The sequence below is a fragment of the Spermophilus citellus genome, assembly GCF_964194105.1.
Source record: "Spermophilus citellus genome assembly, chromosome: 17".
Lineage (NCBI taxonomy): Eukaryota > Metazoa > Chordata > Mammalia > Rodentia > Sciuridae > Spermophilus > Spermophilus citellus.
The window spans coordinates 64002304-64023728 of record NC_138199.1 but is presented as its reverse complement, the minus strand read 5'-3'; the positions used below and the strand labels follow the sequence as shown (position 1 = coordinate 64023728).

General features: G+C 44.6%; 1 protein-coding gene across 5 annotated transcripts in view; it reads right to left on the bottom strand.

Moving 5' to 3' along the window:
- MILR1 (mast cell immunoglobulin like receptor 1) overlaps positions 1-8547 on the bottom strand; it is a 234616-nt gene extending 226069 nt beyond the window's left edge. For all 5 annotated transcript variants that reach the window (XR_014019374.1, XM_081271488.1, XM_081271485.1 and 2 more), the window contains exons 1-4: positions 8430-8547; positions 8295-8336; positions 4168-4437; positions 1377-1493 (exon numbers count right to left, since the gene is read on the bottom strand). Coding sequence is in view for 4 of the 5 variants with exons in the window: in XM_081271488.1 (XP_081127614.1) it covers positions 1377-1493; positions 4168-4437; positions 8295-8336; positions 8430-8526 (526 nt within the window). In the remaining variant the exon portion in view is untranslated. The remainder of the gene's footprint in view (positions 1-1376; positions 1494-4167; positions 4438-8294; positions 8337-8429) is intronic.
- Between the last annotated feature and the right edge of the window lie 12878 nt (positions 8548-21425).

Genomic DNA, 21425 nt, shown 5'->3' with positions numbered 1-21425 from the left:
GGCCAGAATACTGAGGCTCCGAGGCAAAGGAGCCTGCCCAGCACCCCCTCAGCTTGTGGTTTGTGTGTCGAGACACCAAGTGTCTTGTGCAAACCTTGATATCTCCCATGTGTGTGTGCTGAATGAAAAGCCCACTTGGAAAGCTTAGCCAGAGGAGGTCCAAAAGAGGAGACTAGCAAAAAAACAGTAACTGAGGCTTCTGCTGGGGACCTCAGTGAGTTTTCTGCCACATGCAGCATGAGGTGGGGAAGAGGGATGCTGTTCTCGTGGGTCTTCACGCCGGAGCTGCCCCTAGTGAGGAGGAGCTCTCGGGCACAGAGCTCTGCCAGGGAGGATACTTCAAGGCGAGGCCCTGCCTGGAGGAGGCTGGTACCCAGGACCAGCTCCATGCTGGGCAGGGCCCTGTGCAAGACGGACAGGAGGGTCTCTTGTTGAAAATACTAGTGTTCCTACAGTAGCCAGGGGGCGGAAGCCACCCAGGCCACCGAGGAGGAACGACTGGATAGAGAAAATGTGGGGCGTGCATACAAGGAAGTATTTTTCTGCCCTAACAAGGGAGGAAATGCTGCTACACGCTGCCACATGCGCGAACCTTGAGGCCGTGACATGATGTGAAATCAGCCAGATGCCAAAGGACAGCTATTGCGTGAGGCCACTCAGGAGGCACCGAGAGCAGCACCTTTACAGAAACAGAAAATGGGCTATGATGGCCAGGAACCAGGCGAGGACAGGGTGGCGCATGAATGTGGGGACAGCTGCCCAGCAATGTGACTGTGTTCCACGTCACGGAACTGTCTGGTTAAAGTGGGGGCTGGGGAGGCAGCTGGGTGGTAGAGCCCTGGCCCGGCAGCTGCACGGCCCTGGGGTCCAGTCCAGCAGCCAAAATGGACCAACAACAAAAATATACAAGAGTTAAACTGGCAAATATCAAGTTATATATATTCTTTAGAAAGGAAGTTATTCAGAATTGTGAGTTGGTGGCAGCAGAGTTTTAGGGACTCTTCTGGGGGGAGGCCATGTGACCACACAAGCTGCAGGTCCGGTGGCCAGCTCTGTCTGCAACCTACAGCTGGGGGGGCCTTCCTGGGCCGGTGGGCACGACCCCCAAGTGGGGGCCATTTGGGAATTCTCGCTCATTCATCCTCCCCTTCCTCTTCTTTCCATTCCACTGTTTGGGAATTATTGTTATGTGGGGAGCCTTTTGTTTTTGAGGTGCAGGGGTGGAATCCAGGGCCTCAGGCCTGCTAGACAAGGGTGTGACCCCTGAGCCATCCCCACCCCCTCCGCATTCCAGTCTGACCCCCTTGCCCTCCCCCTTACTCTCTGCCCTGCTGTCTATATCCTAAACCCAGGGGAAACAACGGTCAAGAACTTACTTGCTTTGTATTTTCGTTGTAGCCAAAAAACCGGAACCAGGATTATGGCCAGGAGCACCAGCAGTAACCCCAGAAGCAGCAGAGGCAGCACTGGGCAGATAGGACAGCGGTCTCCCTCTGGAAGAAGACAGCAATCCCTGGTCAGTGCATGGCCGTCTTCCCCAGTGACACTGACCTGGCAGGAAGGGCCATCACCCTGCCTCCCAAGACAACCGACCTACTGTGCAGCTGATCCCTGAGGCACAGTAGGCACCTGTGACCCACCAGTTAACTCATTCGTCCTTTTTATGTCAGAGAGCAATTCCATCAGAGCTTGTGCGGACCCTACCAGAGGGACCTTGCCTTTGGAAGTAGGTGGCCAAAGTGAGAAGTGGGTGGGTTCAGAGGCAGCTGCAGTGTCTGGAAGCAAATCCAGAGCCGGTTGAAAGAACTCAGGAAAAGAAAGTACAGTTATGCAAGCCATTGAAAAAGATGCAGTGGGGCTGGGGATGTGGCTCAAGTGGTATCGCGCTCGCCTGGCATGCGTGCGGCCTGGGTTCGATACTCAGCACCACATACAAACAAAGATGTTGTGCCCGCCGAAATCTAAAAAATAAAGATTAAAAAAAAAATTCTCTCTGTCTCTCACTCTCTCTTAAAAAAAAAAAAAAGAAAGAAAGAAAAAGATGCAGTGTGGTGTTATTATATATGAGTTTGTTTCTGCTGGATCAATCTGAAGGTTAGCACTGGGGAAGTCACCAGGTCTAGAAGGATGAAAGGACGTGTTAAAGACTAAGCAGATTGAGTTCACTGTCTTAGCCCACTTTTGAGTTGCTATAACAAAATGCCTGACACCAGGTAATGTACTAAGAAGAGAGGTTTATCTGGCTCTTGATTATGATGGAAAGTCCAAACAGTGTGGTGTCTGGCAAGGTCCCCTCCTGGCTGCATCGCAACAAGAGTCAGGAGTTTACCAAGCCAGAAGTTGGCGTGTGTCTCTGCTTTGAAGAACTAGGGTCTGAGCCTGCCTTTTACAGAGTTTTCAATCTGCTTATCGTTGATAGTGAGTATAGTTTTGTCAATGGTTCAGCTCTCAGTGTAAGGTTGAGGGTGGCTTGTGTTCTCCATCCAAAAATATTCTATCTGTATTTTCATTTATAGAATTCAGCTGCACAGTTATCTTCTACTTCCTCTGCAAAGCAGAAGTAACCTTGCTAAATAGATTCGAGGGAAACTCTCAACAGGAAATACAGAGGTCTGGTGTGCTCTGACAAATCATGCTCTATCTTGTGGGAGAATCAAACTGTTAAAAGAGCTGGGGCGAGGGCTATAGTTCAGTGGTAGAGGGCATGCCCAGCACGTGTGAGGCACTGGGCTCCATCCTCAGCACCACATAAAATTAAATAAATAGATCAAATAAAGGTATTGTGTCCATCTACAACGTGTGTGTGTGTGTGTGTGTGTGTGTGTGTGGCGCACTGGGGATATAGCTCAGTGGTAAAGCACCCTGGGTTCAATCCCTTGTACCACGTTTAAAAAACCCTATTCTTCCATTTTCTCCCATAGCAGAGGACAGTCACCTCTTCATTGGGCCGTCAAGCTACACTCCTGGAAGTTACTCTACCCCTTTCCTTTGCAGCCACCGACACGGCTTGTGGTTTATTTGTTTGAGTAGTTGTGTTTGTCTCCCCCTACTAGACCAGAAGCTCCGGCAGGCCAGGAACTAGATGTGCTAGGCAATCAGTGATGGAGGAATTTGTGTTTATGCCTCAGACCTTCACCTTTTACTGAGTTGGGGACACAACCATGTCTTAGGTATCACTGAAATCCCAGGAGCACAACTGCGTGTTCAGAGTAGGCACTTAATAAGTATCTATTGATAAGACTTAATTAAAGATGGCATTTATTGATTGATTGATTGACAATGGGAATTGAACCCAGGGCTCTCTATCATTGACCTACATCCCTAACCCTTTTAATTTTTTATTTTGAGACAGGGTCTTGCTAGGTTGTTCAGGGCCTCACTAAGTTGCTAAGGCTGGCCTTGAACTTGGGATCCTCCTGCCTCAACCTCCTGAGTTGTTGAGATTACAGGACCACCATGCCTGGAATAGTTTCAGAATTTACCAAAATAGTTCTACAGGACAGTGTAACAAATTGAAGAAAAGTTGTGTACAGAGAACATACGTATTCATGGGTTTACTGCCTTTACCTTATGCACTGTGTGTTTATTGGGATTTTCTCCCTGTTATGCATATTCCTTTTAAAAATATGATTTCTACTCTATTTTGCCCTGATTCCAAGACTTCTTAATTGAGTCTTCAGAAAGAAGGAGGTTTTATCCATAGCTGGTAATCATAAAATAAAGCCTCTGAGATCTATGACGTTTGCCTGAAGATCTAAGACTATTATCTGAAATAGTTCAAGGTCTCTGAAGGAGAAAGTGAAGTAGGATTATTAAGAATAAAGACCTGTTGGGCGAGGTGGCGCACGCCTGTAATCCCAGCTGCTCAGGAGGCTGAGACAGGAGGATTGCAAGTTAAAGGTCAGCCTCAGCAAAAGCAAAGCACTAAGCAACTCAGTGAGACCCTGTCTCTAAATAAAATACAAAATAGGGCTGGGGGTGTGGCTCAGTGGTCTAATGCCCCTCGGTTTTTTTTTTTTTTTTGGCACCCCCCCCCCACAAAAAAGAATAAAGACCTCAGCAACAAATAAGCCTCTCGAATGTTGGTCAGGGGCTTTTATGCCCTTAGTGGAACAAAAGCGAATCCCATGAATTGCAGAACCTCCAAGTGGCAGGTGACTGACTTACCACTGAAGGTGAAGTTGAATGGGTTACTGTAGGTCGAACAGTTGAAGAGCACGGCTTTGCATTTGTAGGTGCCCAAATCATCGGCTGTGGAGATGGTCACATTAAAAGTCACGGCTTCCCCTTTTCCTGTCTGGTTGCCCAGCAATTTCTTATTCAAAAACAATAAATATTTGATCTCCAGTGACTCATTCTTGTGGGAGCAAAGCAGAGATACATTTTGACCCAATATGACCACACTCGTATTTGAGTTCAAATTTGGAGAAGAAAATCCTGGAAAACAAAAATCACACAAAGAAAATGTGCTTATTAAAATCCCTTGATACAAACTCAGTGGGCCTCTGGCCATGTTTTATGAGTTGAGTGATGGGGACATTCGGTCCCAGGCCAGCTTTCCTGAGGCGGGTATTCTTGGCCTGCAGAGGCAGACTGTGTGCATGGAGCAGCTCAGTGTGCCCAGGGCCTCCTCACAGGGACTGGCAGGTGGACGTGAGCAGCTGAACTCTTTTGTGGTAGCCCCCTCTTCCCCCCCGAGGATCTGAAAAGAGGTTCCATTAGGATTGTCTCTGCTGACCTGGAAGTCATGTCTGATGGGTTGTTTGGTCCAATAGTTATTTTCATCTTGGAAAATTTCAAACATAATAATACTAAAGACGGCATCAGAGACCCACATGTACCCGCCATCCAGCTTCAACAGTAAACAAATGACCCTCCCCACTGTCTGCCCCCACCTCGCCTATGATTATTGGGGTTTGAGTATGGTTTGGCCCCTTCCAAGCTCAGGTTGGGAAGTAAGAGAAGGGAAACAATCAAACTGTGGTGTGTGGAGGTGGGTCCTTCTGAAGGTGGTTAGGATTGGATAAGGTCAGCAGGGTGGAGCCCTGAATTCAGGTGGCACTGTAAGTAGAGGAAGAGGAAGAGCTCTTGATTAGCGGGTGGAGGCCCTGGGCTCAATCCCAGTGTGAAAGAAAGGAAGGGAAGAAGGGAAGGAGGGAGAGAGAGAGAGAGGGAAGGGGAGGGAGAGAGGGAGGGGGAGGGAGAGAGGGAAGGGGAGGGAGGGAGGGGGAGGGAGAGAGGAAAGGGGAGGGGGGAAGAGGGGAGGGGGGAAGAGGGGGGAGGGGGAAGAGGGGGGGAGGGAGGGGAGGAGGGAGAAGGACCACATTAGGACACATGTGTGTCCTAATGAGCTTCCTTGGGACTCCTGGGACTCTGCCCACTAGGAAGCCACCCTCAGAAGCAGCCCCTGACCTAGGAACAAAACCATGAGCCAAATAAAGTTGTTGTTGTTCTTCTTTTTTCTGAATGACTTAGTTTGTAGTATTATTGCTATCATCAATAGAAAATGGACTATTTTTAAAGCAAATCTCTGACTATATGTTGTTTTTGTCCATAAATTTCTGTATTAAGAAAGAGACACGGGCTGAGGCTGTAGCGAGCGTTTGCCTAGCATGTGTGAGGCTCTAGGTTTCAATTATTTACAGTTATTAATCTTACTGTCACTTTTTTCATTAATTTTCAAAAAAAAATTTTTTTGACAATTCCAGTGTGTTTGATAACTTGTTTGTCCTTAAAAAATGTTGAGGGAAGGGGCTGGGATTGTGGCTCAGCAGTAGAGTGCTTGCCTAGCACATGTGAGGCCCTGGGTTCTATCCTCAGCACCACATAGAAATAAATAAAATAAAAGTATTGTGTCTACCTACAACTAATAAATAAATAAATAAATAAATAAAATGTTGAGAGAAAAAAGAACCCCCATCAGAAAATCAAATGAACAAAACAAAACAACTATGAAAGAGTGAAGAGAAATACAAGGAAATATTTTAGGCCAGATTAGGAGCCACAAAAAAAAAAAAAAAAAAAAATAGAACAAAATAATTAGAAGCCATAAAAGATTGAAAATTCTTAGCTACCCCCAAACTTTAAACTCCTCTATGACAAAATTAAAAGTCAAGTGACAGTCTAGAACAAAATGCTTTTAAAAGTAAATAAAACCAGTGGATTTTTCAATATACAGAAATCAACTTCAAATCAACAAGAAAAATGCCAACAATCAAATTAGCAGGCAAATAATATAAACAGGTAATTTCCAGAAGAAGAAATGCAGATGACCACTAAATACCACGGGAACCAAACACCGGCTTGGGTGGAAGACAGATTTATGCCATCAGCTCCCTCCCACTCTTTGATCTGGATAATTAACATTTTCTCAGTCTTTTTTAGCTCAACTTCAAAACAACACCTTCCCTTTCCAACCTGGATGGCGGTCCCCACATTTTCTTCACATGGGAATGCTGGAGCGTTAATGGCCAATGAACATGAAACAGATGTGCAGTTTTACAAGAGATGAGACAACTGTGAATTAAAATACTGGGATATCACTTTGCTCTCATTAGGTTGGCATAAATTTTATAAACTGTTATATCCACTGCTGGGGCTGGTGGGATGAGCTCACACTTACCCACACTGTTGGTGACCCCTGCAGCTTCAGCCTAGTGGGAGGGCAATTGAGAATCTGCAACAATTTTACTCATGTTTCCTTTGATCTGGCAATTTCAATTGTTAGGATGTACAGAGATGCTCCCATTGGCCCACAAAAGGTGTTCTGTACAGGGATGTCTATTACAGTATTATTTATATTATGAGAAAAAGTGGAATAATCAATAAAAATGAACTGTGCTGCATCATATTATAAAATACCATGTAATGGGGGTGCAGTGGTGCACACCTGTAATTACCCAGATACTTGGGAGGCTGAGGCAGGAGGATCACAAGTCTGAGGCCAGCCACAATAATTTAGCAAGATCCTGTCTCAAGATTAAAAAATAAAAAGGACTAGGGATGTAGCTCAGTGGGAGAACACCTCTGGGTTCAATCCCCAGTACTGCGAAAAAAAAAATTAATTAAATACCATGCAACTGTTGAACAAATGAGATAAATCTATATCTTCTACTTACTAGGATATCTATGATACATGGTTACATTTTTTTACAAAAGAAAAGTTATAAAAGAATTTATTTAGGGCTGGGGTGTAGCTAAGTGCTAGAGTGCTTGCCTCGCATGCACAAGGCCTTGGGTTCAATCCCCAGCCCTGAAAAAAAAAAATTCCACTGATCCTGGATAGAAAAACATGATTGATAGTGGTCTATTCTAGAAATAGAGAATAGAAAGGGATTGGAGGAAATGTGACTGCACTTTCATTTTTTTACAGGAATAAAGAAGGTATATGGAATAAGATTAGCGCATGGGCTGGGGATGTGGCTCAAGCGGTAGCGCGCTCGCCTGGCTGCGTGCGGCCCGGGTTCGATCCTCAGCACCACATACCAACAAAGATGTTGTGTCTGCCGAGAAGTAAAAAAATAAATATTAAAATTCTCTCTCTCTCTCTCTCTCTGTCCCCCTCTCTCACTCTCTCTCTTTAAAAAAAAAAAAAAAGATTAGCGCATATCAATGGCCTTCCATTTGCTGGGAGCTGTTTGGAGGAGTAAGGACTGTGGCATTCAACCCTCAGGAGGACTCTCCCCGCAGGGCTTTTAGCACTCCACCTCACAGTTGAGAAACATGAAGTAAAGGGTTTACATCATTTGCCCAGGCTGCTAGGTGGTCAACAGCAGAACCAGGATGAGGATCAAGTGGTCTAATGCTGCCTTTTTTGGTACCGGGGATTGAACCCAGCGGTGCTTAACCACTGAGCCACCTGCGTTGAGGCAGACCTTGAATTTGGGATCCTCTTGCCTCTACCCTCCAAGTAGCTGGGATTATAGGCATGCACTACCCCACCCAGCCTGCCCTCTGATACACGTTTCTAGTGTTGCTTGAACAATTTTGCAATGATTATGCAAAATGATTGGGTTTTCTAGTTGAAGAACAACAACAATGAAAGAAAGTGAGAAACATTCATTGTAAAAGCAGTCTCAAAACTTTGTCACAAGAGACTCAGAAAAAAACTTTCCAACACTCTCCCTAAAATCACTATTTAAATAGTTTATTTAACTGAAAAGTCTTTGTTCTTGGTTATTTATCTAAAAGCAAGCAAACAAACAAAAAAACTTATAAGTGAGCAGTCATGTTTAAGGCTGATCATCTCACCCTTTCCAGAAAAATAACTTCCGTAAGAAGAAAAGGAAACTTACCGTTTTTTTTCATGGTATTACAGTTCAGTACAGCTTTTTGAGCTGAAAGAGAGAAAAAGAACATGAGAAAGCTCATTTTTTCACACGGATGCTTCAGTGTGGCGATTCAAGTCTCAAGATGGTATGTGGCCTTACATGTAACAGAAGAAAAAATGCCCCAAAAGAAGAACGTGTTCAAATGTCTGCACATTCTCTTCAGTGGAACCAGAGAGGACGGGGGAGCCGAGATCATGGTAGTGGCACCATCAACAGAGAAGAGAACTTCCTCCTTTTCTTGACCACATTAGGGAAATCAGAGGATCTTGACAAGCTTTGCACAATCTAACTGACGGGTTGGGCCCGCCTCCCACTGGCTGGGGACTTGGGTTTGGGATAGAGAAAAGGAAAAATCTGGCTGTTAGATTGTTATATATGTAAACCCGCCAAATGACCTGAATAACTGTGTGCTCTTCTGTAATTACAAATTATCCTGCTTTTAAAAATGGCATTTCTTTTTATATTGCTAGTTTGTGGCTACATGGTTTTATAGTACTTTATAAAAGTTTGCATGGGGGGGAGGGGACAGGGATGGAACCCAGGCCTTCTTAACCACTGAGTCACATCCCCAGCCCTTTCTTATTTATTTATTTTTTATGTTGAGGCAGGGTGTTGCTAAGTTGCTAAAGGGCCTCACTAAGTTGCTGACTTTGAACTTGCAATCCTCCTGCCTCAGCCTCCTGAACTTTTGGGATTACAGGCGTGCACCACCATGCCCATAAGTTTGAATGGGCGTACTATTAGCAGATGCGTGTGCAAAGTTCTGCTTTCTCTTATCTTTGTGTTAGCAGTCTTTACCCGCATCCTTCACCTCCCAGCTGCCCCTGCTGGCTAGTTGAAAAAAACAAAACAAAACAGAATAACAATAGATTCATTTGGGGTCCCCACATTTTTATGTACATCTGTGGAAAGGTTTCTCTCTCAGAGACAATTGGAGACAAGACTCAGGCAATGAAAAGACATTGAAAACTTCTATTATTTTCAAGATTGATAATTGCCATTTTCCAACTCACCTTGTTAAGAATAGATGCAGGACAAACCTCTGTTTCAGGACAAAATAATTATGTCAGAAGATCTCAACTGCAGAGGTTTAAAATGACAGTGTTGGATCAAATAAACCCTTTCCTTTTTTTTTTTTAAAGAGAGAGTGAAAGAGGAGAGAGAGTGAGAGAGAGAGAGAGAGAGAGAGAGAGAGAGAGAGAGAGAGAGGGAATTTTTTTAATATTTATTTTTTTTAGTTCTCGGCGGACACAACATCTTTGTTGGTATGTGGTGCTGAGGATCGAACCCGGGCCACACGCATGCCAGGCGAGCGCGCCACCGCTTGAGCCACATCCCCAGCCCTAAACCCTTTCCTATTTAATTGCTTAGTGAATGAAAAATCCAGTCATTGGACAGTGAATCTCAAAGAGTAGAGAATGAATCTGAAGAAGAGGTGGTTCCATCAGGGAAACATGACTGTGATAATAGAAAATTAAGTACCGCTTATTCATAAGTAACCATTTGAATAAGAGCAAGATTTATAAAATATTACAGACTGATACTTACAGGAAGAAAATGATCGGTGAAATGAAATAAAGTGCAACAGACCATAAACATGTTTGTACGTACGAATCCCTGCGTGTCTGTAAAGAGGCCTTTGTGTGAGACTGGCTCCAATCTAACATCTTCTTCTTTTTCTTTTTCCTGCTGTCCACCACTTTAGAGTGGGAAGATGCTCTCATCTTAAATGTCCATTTGTGCAACATTGATTTACAACTACAAAAAAGTTATTTAATTTTACTTTAGGAATAATGCTAGGAGTCATCCAATCACGCATCTAACAGAGCATATGCATTTGTTTGATGCCTGAGTTACATTATTAAAGTTGCTTCTTACCATCCATATAAATCTTCACTCCAAAAAAAGCAAGCTAAAACCTTTTCCTAAATGCAGTATATATACAGCAGTACAGGGCCTGAAATTGAGCAACAATTTCCCAAATACTCTCACTTGTTTTGTAAAACAGAAAAGAAAATCTTGAATGTAATTACAGATTTCACATCTATAATCCCAGTGGTTTGGGAGGCTGAGGCAGGAGGATCATAAGCTCAAGGCCAGTCTGGGCAACTAAGTGAGACCCTGTCTCGGGCTGGGGATGTGGCTCAAGCGGTAGCGCGCTCGCCTGGCGTGCGTGAGACCCGGGTTCGATCCTCAGCACCACATACCAACAAAGATGTTGTGTCCGCCGAGAACTAGAAAATAAATATTAAAAATTCTCTCTCTCTCTCTCCTCTCTCACTCTCTCTTAAAAAAAAAAAAAAGACCCTGTCTCAAAAGAGAAAGCAAAAAGGGATGGGGCTGCAGCTCAGAGCACCCCTGAGTTTAATCCCCAGCACTGCAAATAAATAAATAAGTAATAAATAAAATGTCATGCTAGTTTATAACTACTGGTCATACTGTTCAACATATATGATGAAGATTTGTAGACTATTTTATGATGTGGGGAGAGAATCACAATATGGTCAATGAAACAGAAAACCCAGTAAAACACTGGTGAGTAGTACATAATTTAAATGCATAGAGAAAAACTGGAGGAATGATTTCTTAAAATGTCAATAATGGCCCTCTCTTGCTGTTAAGAGTTATGGGGGAGATTGTCTTATTTTAGCTTTTTAGGAATTTTTTTCTGAATTAATTTCTTATTATATAGAAAGGGAAGGAAAGGGAATAATTCCTGACCTTGACACTTCCCCTGTCCTCAGCTGAAGGGGAAGAGTCTCTGCTAAGCCTGGCAGTACCCACCACTCCACAAGGGCAGGAGGTCAGAGGCATTTCCCCAGACGCCAGGGCTCCAAACCACAGAGCTACTGAGAGGGGAAAGTGAGCTTTACATGGAAGGTCAAGGTAACAGTCCTTGCTGTGAGGACCCAGCTGGGTTCATGCCTGTCCTCTGTCAACCCAGCCTCTTGCAAACAATAGCCTCAACTTTCTTAAGAGAAAATACATGTTTTGAGTCTGGTAAATCACAAAAATGGAAACAGCACACTAAACAAAGAAAATACCCAGTAGGTATGAGTGTAATTCATTTCCACATATTGTTCTTGCTCTCAGGAATGTCTTCAGCCCTCCCTGCTCTGCAATTTCCACAAAATTCCTTGCCATGGACACCATGCGTCCTTGGGGACTGTTTATCATTAGCCGCAGTTAGTAGTGGCAGCTGTTTATGGCCTCGTGCCCTTGTGTGGAATGCTTTTCCCACACCATGTCTTCCCGTCCTCTGGAGCATCATCATCCATGTTTTCCATGTGGGAAATCTCAGCTAGTAATTAGCACGGCTGGGATTCAAACCCTGGTCTCTCTGAGCCAATGTCCGGGCTCCCAAGCTTCTCCACAGCCTCTGTCTGCCCAGCGCTCACATCAGAACCCTCTTGACTTCAGGTCTCAGAGGCTCTCAGTTCATCCCAGAGGGGCTGTGGGTCACTTCTACTAGATCCAGAATTCTCCAGGCTCCATGAAGCACACACAGAAGCCAGAGAGTCTGCGCTCACCAGTCTGAAAAGAGTGTGTGTGACAAGGGACTTCCCAGGGGAGAGAACTGAGGGCCACTTGAGGTGCTGGTTCTTCTTGCACGTTCCCATGGCGGGTGCCTGTCTGTGGGGAAGCCAGGTATCTGCCCAGGAACAGGCTCTTCTAGGCCGGTGTCCCTCTCCAGTGTCCACATACATCAGGGTGCTCCTGGCCTGGGCTTCCAGGTCCCAGCCCATGGCTGTCAGTCATTTATTTTTTTTTTAAAGGATAGTTTCTAATATTTTTTAAGAGAGAGAGAGAGAGAGAGAGAGAGAGAGAGAGAGAGAGAGAGAGAGAGAGAGAGAGAGAATTTTTTAAAAATATTTATTTATTTTTTTTTAGTTCTCGGCAGACACAACATCTTTGTTGGTATGTGGTGCTGAGGATCGAACCCGGGCCGCACGCATGCCAGGCGAGCACGCTACCGCTTGAGCCACATCCCCAGCCCGGCTGTCAGTCATTTCAAGTACCACGCCCCGTCACCTCCAGGGGATCTGAGCAAAGCCAGAGCAGAGTGGAGTCGTCCCACATCCTCCTGGTGTGACCAGGGTGTGGGAGGAAAACATCTCTAACCCTCAGTTTACAGAAAGCCTTAATTCCAAGTTTCATGCTCTTCTTAAAAAGGTGACACTCAGTGATTTATGCTGCTTGTAATACAGGCTGAGCATCCTTCATCCCAAATGCTTGGGACCAGAAGTTTCAGACTTTGGAATATTGAGAGATCTTGGGGATTTACACACACACACACACACACACACACACACACACACACACACAGTCTGAAGGTAATTTTATATGATATTATAAATAGTTTTTTTTAAAAAATTATTTCTTCTCATTAGTTGTACATAACAGCAGAATGCATTTCGATTCATAGTACATAAGCAGAGCACAATTTTTCATTTCTCTGGTTGTACACGAAGTAGAGTCACACCATGTGTGTCTTCATACATGTACTTAGGGTAATGATATTCATCTCATTCCACCATCTTTCCTACCCCCATGCCCCCTCCCTTCCCCTCCCTCCCTTTTGCCCTATTTAAAGTTCCTCCATTCCTCCCATGCCACCCGCCTTATGGATCAGCATCCACTTATCAGAGGAAATATCCAGCCTTTGGTTTTTGGGATTGGCTAACTTCACTTAGCACAATATTCTCCAACTCCATCCATTTACCTACAGATGCCATGATTTTATTCTCTTTTAATACTGAGTAATATTCCATTGTGTATATATACCACAGTTTCTTTATTCATCTATTGAAGGGCATCTAGGTTGGTTCCAGTTTAGCTATTGTGAATTGTGATGCTATAAACATTGATGTGGCTATGTTACTGTGGTATGCTGGCTTTAAGTCCTTTGGGTATAAACCAAGGAGTGGGATAGCTGGGTCAAATGGTGTTTCCATTCCAAGTTTTCTAAGGAATCTCCATACTGCTTTCCAGAGTGGTTGCACCAATTCACAGACCCACTCACAATGTAAGAGTGTCCCCACATCCTCGCCAACACTTATAGTTGCTTTTATTCTTGATAAATGCCATTCTGACTAGAGTGAGATGAAATCTTAAGTTTTGATTTGCATTTCTCTAATTAACCAGAGATGTTGAACATTTTTTTCATGTATTTGTTAATTGATTGTATGTCTTCTTCTGAGAAGTGTCTGTTCAGTTCCTTAGCCCATTTATTGTTTGGATTATTTATTTTTTTGGTGTTAAGTTTTTTGAGTTCTTTGTGTATCCTGGAGATTAGTGCTCTGTCTGACATGCATGTGGCAAAAATTTGCTCCCAAAAATGTAGGCTCTCTCTGCATATATAGTTTTGTGCATGAAACAGTTTGTGTATGCTGAATCTTCAGAAAGGAGAGTGTCACTCTCCACCATTCCTGGTCCTGAATTTTCTTTTCTTTCTTTCTTTTTATTTTTGTTTTTTGTGGTGCTGGGGATTGAACCCAGGGCTTTATGTGTTCGAGGCAAGCACTCTACCAACTGAGCTATAGCCCCAGCCCCTTGGCTCTGAATTTATACACTTCCAATAAGCAATCATTTTCTTATACTTATTCACACATAAGTACTTGGCAGTAAAAAAAACACAAAATTACATGCCATTAATATAGTCACGAAATGAATCATTGCCCAGAGTTTACTCAGCAGCATAGGGGCATCCCCAGGAGGCCCGAATCAGCTGTCAAACAACAACAGTAGCTTTCATTCCCCACCAACTAGGCTGTGTTTTGATTAAAAGTTTACTGTACACCACATTTAATTTTCTAGGTAAGAGAAATGATCTGAAGCAGGTGAGGGACCAGGAAGAGGGTCCTCTAGGGGTGAGAGTATATTCTGCTGGATGACTTTTAAAAATCTTTCCTCCAGCTCATCTGCCTCATTAACAGTGGTTTTTGTCGTAGAAGTCATCTTCTGATTTTATTAAAGGTCATGCTAAACCGGGCGTGGTGGCACATGCCTGTAATCCCAGTGGCTCAGGAGGCTGAAGCATTAAGCAATTCAGGGTGACCCTGTTTCTAGATAAAATACAAAATAGGGCTGGGGATGGGGCTCAGTGGTCCGGTGCACTTGAGTTCAATCCCTGGTACCGCCCCCACCCCCTGCAAAAAAAGAACATGCTATCTTGTTCTGCATGCCTATCCGGTCCTTCAAAAACCCATTGCACATTTTCCACCCGTAGGCTTTTTTTTTTTTTTTCATTATTATCACGACACTTTGGTGGATATCATGACCATTTTGTCTATTTCACTATTGGCCAGTGAATGAACAACTAGAGTCTCACTGTCAGTGTTAAAAACTTGAGCTTACTGAAGGATGCTGAAAAGTGTCTTTTATATTCGTAAGAAAGTCGGGCATATTATTCCTCAGCAAACAGAAGACTTCAGGCTCCACACTGGTTCAGTCCCATCACAGAGGCAGTGTCAGTGGTCACAGGGGTGTCTTTCGTCACTGTGTTCCAAGCCTTGGCAACAGCAGCCATGGGTCCCTCATGCCAAACTCCTTCCAAAACCCATCCACACCCTCACCTCTGATCACTGCTGCGAGCATGCTGTTCAAGAACATATTTTTGTATTTATCCTCCATTGATCTAAAGATACACTGGCCATGTGGCTGAATTGATGAGGTTACATTTTGGGGAAAATACATGGCATTGAGATTATTTTTGAAGAGATTTTCAGCCACAGCATGAGCAGAATGGTTGTCAAGGAATAACAAAATTTTATAGTCATCAGCCAATTCAGCTTCCATGCAGTCAACACCAGCCACTGGTACAAAATGTTTGGGAAACCGATCAGAACAGATCCCTGGCCATCCAATCCTTCTGTTAGCATTAATGGACTGGTAAGAATTGCACTCCTTGCTGGGCATGGTGATGCATATGTAATCCCAGCAGCTCAGGAGGCTGAGGCAGGAGGATCGCAAGTTCAAAGCCAGCCTCAGCAACTTAGCGAGGACCTAAGCTACTCAGTGAGACCCTGCCCCTAAATAAAATATAAAAATGGGCTGGAGAAGTGGTTCAGTGGTTAAACGCCCCTGGGTTCAATCCCCGGTACCAAAAACATACAAACAAACAAATAAAAAAAAAACTCTACACTCTCTTAAAACAGTGAATTTAGCCCCAACCTAGCACAATCATTCTGTCTTTGGCATCCTAAGTTTCTGCAGGGGCTGCCTTGTCAGCTGTAGTCAGTATCTTCCTGGGCAACAACATTAGAACATTGGCATTTCACCAGCATTAAAGACTGGTTCTGGCATGAGATTTTCATTAGCCACGACATCGGCAAAATCAACAGAGAATTTTTCCATTGCTTTGTGATCAGCACTTGCTCTGTTATCACAAGCCATCAAATACACAGTGCCATGACTTTTCTTGGAGATCTGCAACCTGCCTGTGGAATACTTATAGCTCCCTTCAATTGTGGTTTGTCATGATACAGTCAAGTGTCCTGGGGCCACTCTTCAAACACACAGTCAGGATCTTCATTTTGAATCTTATGCAGCATTTTTCTTATTTTCCATTAACTTCTATTCATGGCACTCAGCCTGGAATGTCAAGTATGTCCTTCTGTTCCTTCAGGCCCTGGATGGCGGTCAGCGCACATCACACGCTTCTGTGAGACGTTCCTCACTCACCTCCGTCCAGTTTTTCCAACAGTGTGACTTCCTGGGCTACAGATGAATGTAAATCTTTCCTCTTTTCTTATCGCTGTTACCCATATGGGCCTCTGCAGGCATTTTTGACGTTTGCAACAATATCTTTTCCCTGAAGAGCAGAGAATAACCAAAACCACATTTAGTAATGCACAGAGGTCTTGGTCCATGTGGGGGACCATGAGGAACCTGCTGTTGAGGCCGCTGACCTGTGGATGTGTGGATGGTGTGCTTGTGTGGAGGAATCTGGGGGTTATGGTTCAGATGTGCTGACCCCTGAAAGCTCACATGTGAGACATGCCAGAAGGTTTGGAGGAGAAATGATTAACTGAAGTGGTAGAATGTGGCTAGAGGAGGTGAGAATCGGGGCGTGGCTTTGGTGTATCTACTTGTATCTGGAGAGTGCAGTCTCTCTGTGTTTCCTGATGTGAACTGCCTCCCTCTGCCACACTTTCCTACCATGATGGTTAGCCTCATCTCAAGCTGGCCTATGGACTAAGACCTCTGAAACCAGGAGCCCTCAAATAAACCTTTTCTCCTCTACAATGGTTCTAGTCAGATCCTTTAGTCACAGCAGTGAAAAAGCTGACTAAAACAGGAATTGGTGCCAGGAGTGGGGTCATCGCCTTGACTAACCTGACCACGTGGTTCAGAAGGTTTTTGAGCTTTTTGGAATTGGTGGAAAGAATTTTGAGATGTTTAGCAGTGCAAGTTGGAGATGCTTTAGGATATTATAAGCAGAGCTTAATGGCTGATTGTGGTGGGAGCTCAGAAAACCAGAATGGCAATAGGACTGTGGTCAATGAAGACAGGGCTCAAGACGGGTCAAAAAAGGGGGACTCTATTGGAATTTGCCGTAGAGGTCATTCATGTTATGTCCTGGCTGAGAAGTTGTCTTCATTTGCCCATGTCCAGAGACTTTCTGTGAGGCTGATTTTAGAAGCGATGGACTTCTTAATCTGGTGGAAGAAATGTCTAGGCAGCATAACATTCAGGCAGTGGCATGAATATTGCTGGCAGCTTCTGGCCAAATTTATTGTGATAATCAGGAGCAGGAAGCAGAGCAGAAAGATTTGGGGAAAGAACTTGAAAGGCCCAACTAGGGCTAAGCCAGTTGCAGTTGTTAAAGACATTACCACCACTAAAGAAATGCTGAAGGGGCTGGGGCTGTAGCTCAGTGGTAGAATGCTTGCCTAGCATGGGAGAGGCCCTGGGTTCAATCCTCAGCATCACATTAAAAAAGAGGTAAATAAATAAAATAAAGTTATAAGAAATATTTTTTAAAATGCTAAACACTTTGCCTACACACAATAAGAAAGATGCCCTGAGGGCATCTCAATCTTAGGAGCTGGCAAGACCACACCCATCTCAAGCTCCAGGGAGTAAAGGTGAAAATTCTCTTGAGAAGAGACCAGGGGGCAACCTCCTTGCACAGGGGGCCTAGGAAGTTTGTTCAGCATCCTCAGACACCCAGACACTCAGAAACTGCTGCAACAAGAGTCCCTGGAGGCTGGGCCACTGCTCAAGATGGCAGCCAACCTTGACATCAACCACCGGGTGCTGGTTCTGCAGGAATGCAGGATGCTGGAGCCAGGGGGCCATGGAAGCTTCCACCAAGATTTCAAAGGAAGGCCTGGGAGGCCAGGCAGAGTGCAGCAGGGTTGGAGTCCCTGAGGGCACCTCCTGAGAAGTCAAGGTATGGAGCCGTGAGGAAACCGAAGCTGCAGTGGAGAGCCCCAAGATCAAGAAATGCCAGGAACCTGGGACATCATCCTAGGAAAGCTGCAGGAATCCAGCAGACACAAGCCAACAGAAAGGCCACTTGGGCTGCAACAAACATGGCCACAGGGGCAGAGCTACACGTGCCCTTTGGAGAGAACGTTACAACGCCAAGTGCCCTAGATGCTGGCCATGGAGCTATAGGACTTGTTTGCCCAGCTGGACTTTGGTCTTGCTTTGGTGTTATGCCTTCTTTCTATGCCCCTATTTTTGTAAATGAAAATCAGTTCTTCTATATGTTGGATACTTGTAAATTGCTTTTACTCTTACAGCAGTTCACAATACAGATTGCCTTGAGCCTCAGAGAAGACTTTGGACTTGAACTTTGAGCAATCTCGGAACTATTGACTATGGGGACCCTTGGGGAGACTAAATGTGTTCTGCATTGTTAGATGGTTGTGAGCTTTTGGGGGCCAGGGGCAGAATGTTATGGTTTAGATGTGGTGTCCCCCAAAAGCTCACATGTGAAACAATGCAAAAAGGTTTGGAGGAGAAATGATTGGATTATGGCTTTAGCCTAATCAGTGAGTCAATCCCAGATGGGATTAACTAAAGTGATAGGGTGTGGCTGGAGGGGCTGGGAATTAGGGCGTGGCTTTGGTGTATCTACTTATGAGAGTGGAGTCTTTCTCTGTTTCCTGATGTGAGCTGCTTCCCTCTGCCACACTCTCCCGCCCTGATGTTCAGCCTCACCTCAAGCCAGGAATAGAGCCAGCCTTCTATGGATTAAGACTTCTGAAACCGTGAGCCCTCAAATAAACTCTTGCTCCTCTACAATCGGAGGTTTGATGCTTTCCCAGGAGCTTGCCCTCTGTCCTTGCTTGGGCCAAGGGTAGGGCTGGGTCCCTGGGAAGCATCATGCATGGGTAGGTCAGGGCCTTTTCTGTGTGGAACCCTCAGTGACAGGCAGGGAGCTTGCTGACCACAGATGACACACAATGGCAACCGATGAAACCAGGGAAAAGACTACTCACAGCTGTTAGCAAATGTTACCAGGAACATGTTTCATTCCCTGGAAAAGGAACGTCATTTGTCATCGGTGATACAATAAATCTGAGATGAAATCTCAAATTGAAAAAGGAAACTTTCACCCAAGAACTTGGTCCATCCTTTGGGGCCCCCAATCACACCAAATCCATACTGTGGTGATCCACAGTACTTGCTAGGTTGGTAAGATTGATGGCAATAAATGCAATAACGTTGGTGTATCCCTTTCTGTTGAGCTAAGAGCTTTATGCTGATAATCTCATTTAATCCTTATAAAAGTACTTAGCCAGTAGAATAATTCAAATATACAAATCAGCACACGGATCAGAAACTTAAAAATAGATTCTACCCCACCCTCACTTCGTCTCTAAACTAACCTGTTATGAAACTACTCATGGGGAGAGCAGTTTCCATGTCAATGGTTGATTCAATCATTTGTATCGTTTCCAAGGATTTATTGAGGTTTAGAAATGGTCGGTTTGGTCTTCCTGAATTGGTCAGCACTCACTGTCTGGGACAATTTGGCACAGGAAACAGCCTTGAACTTTTCCTATGAGATCCTTGAAATGGGCTAACAGGAGGATGTTGAGAGCCACAGTTTAGTCAGAATGATGCCTGGCATTTCAGCTCCGGGATTAGGGCAGATCCTGCTGCCTCGGGCACCCCCTACTTTGGAGTTCCCGTTGAGTTCTCCCGGGGTTCTGAGAGAATTTGCGCATGGAGTCCAGTGGAGGCAGCGTGTTCCCAGGAAGTGTGTGTAGAGTGCCAGTGAGAGTTCGGGAATAAACAGTTGCTGTTTAAACCTACAAGGCTTTGTGGCGGCTCGGTTATTTTGTGCCCAGCCAGACTGCGGCAGGAGGATTCAGAAAATGGAGGACTTCTCTTCATGCCAACCATGCTGTTCATGATCTTCAGTTCTGCACCTCTGATGGACATTAACAATGACCAACTTCAAAAAGTTCCAGCTGGCTGCAGTGGCGTGGGCCTGCAGTTCCAGCTACCTAAGGTGTGAGAATCCTGCGAATCCAGGAGTTCGGGGTCAGTGTGGGCAACTCAGTGAGCCCTTGTCTCCAAATAAAATACAAAATAAGGCTGGGGATGTGGCTCAGTGGTTGAGAGCCTCTGAGTTCAATCCCCAGTAAGCCTTCCCCCTACCACCACCAAAAAAAAAAAAAAAACAGGAATAGACTGGTGGAGGCAGAGCCAGGACACCCACACCATGCCCAGCCACGCTCCGGGGGTGGACTAATAGAAACCACCTTGCTCGAGCTTAGATCTTACGTGTCCCTCAAAAGCTCACATGTTGAAGGTTGGTCCCCACCCTGGTGCTATTGGAAGGTGGTGGGAACTTTAAGGACCAAATGGGAGGTCCTTAAATCACTGGAGTTTTGTCCTCGAAGGACACCGTGGGGCCCCGATTTCTTCCTCTTCCCCTCTCTCACCCCCACGGACAGGTGAGTGGTTTGGTTCTATCATACACTCCCTCCATGATGCGCCACCACAAAACAACGTGTCAGCTGAACATGGGCTGAAACCTCTAGAACTAAGCCAAAATGACCAACCTTTTTGTCTTTATAAGCTGATTATCTCAGGTATTTGTCATAGTGATGGAAAACTGACCAACACACCATTCTTCCTCCCCTCCCTATGGCCACAGAGGGGAACCAGGGCCCATCCTCAGTGGAAATTTTCTTTAGCACACTGAAAACATTCACATGGGTATTTGTGTTTATATTTACATATTAATTTGTGTATGCATGGAGTATCGTGTCTGCAGAAAGGAATGGGAAACTTGTATTTTTTACACTGTTAAATATACTATTTCAGGGCTGGGGTTGTGACTCAGTGGGTAGAGTGCTTGCCTAGCATGGGTGAGGCACTGGGTTCAATCCTCAGCACTACATATAAATTAAGATTAAGGGTCCATCAACAACTAAAAAAAAAAAATTAAAAAAATATACGATTTCGAGTTGGGGCTGTGGCTCAGTGGTGGAGCACTTACCTGGCACTTGTGAGGCACTGGGTTCGATCTTCAGCACCACATCAAAATAAATAAATAAAGGCAAGGGTGTCTAAAGCAGATAAGATGTTTAGGAGGAGCCACTGCTGATTGAGTTGATTTTTTCCACCTTCTAATCTTCCACTAGGTGGCACCATTGTCAAGTTCCTGTAGTTTCACATGGGCTGGGGAAGGAACCACAGTCTACTTTCTGCCCAGATTGTCTTGGTTTTTTTTTTTTTTTTAATTTTCTTTTCTTTTTTTTTTTTTTTTTTTATTATTTTTCTTTCTTTTGAGTCACTTGAAAAATGAAAAAAAAAAGTTAGCGCTCTATTCAGAAATTACTCTCTCAGGCTAATACGAGCAAATGGGGTGCTTTTAAAAGGAATTTAATCATTTTTCTTTTATATGTTTATTTTATTTACTTATATGTGGTGCTGAGGATGGAACCCAGGGCCTCATAGGTGCTTGGTGAGTGCTTTACCACCGAGCCCCAGCCCAGGAATTTAATCTTTAGGTGAAAAATACCATCAAAAAATGTTTGTAAAGAGTGGTGCTGGGGAACAAGTTACTGTCTTTTCACTCTCATAAACATCCACCCTGTGCCGGGCTCGGTGGCGCACGCCTGT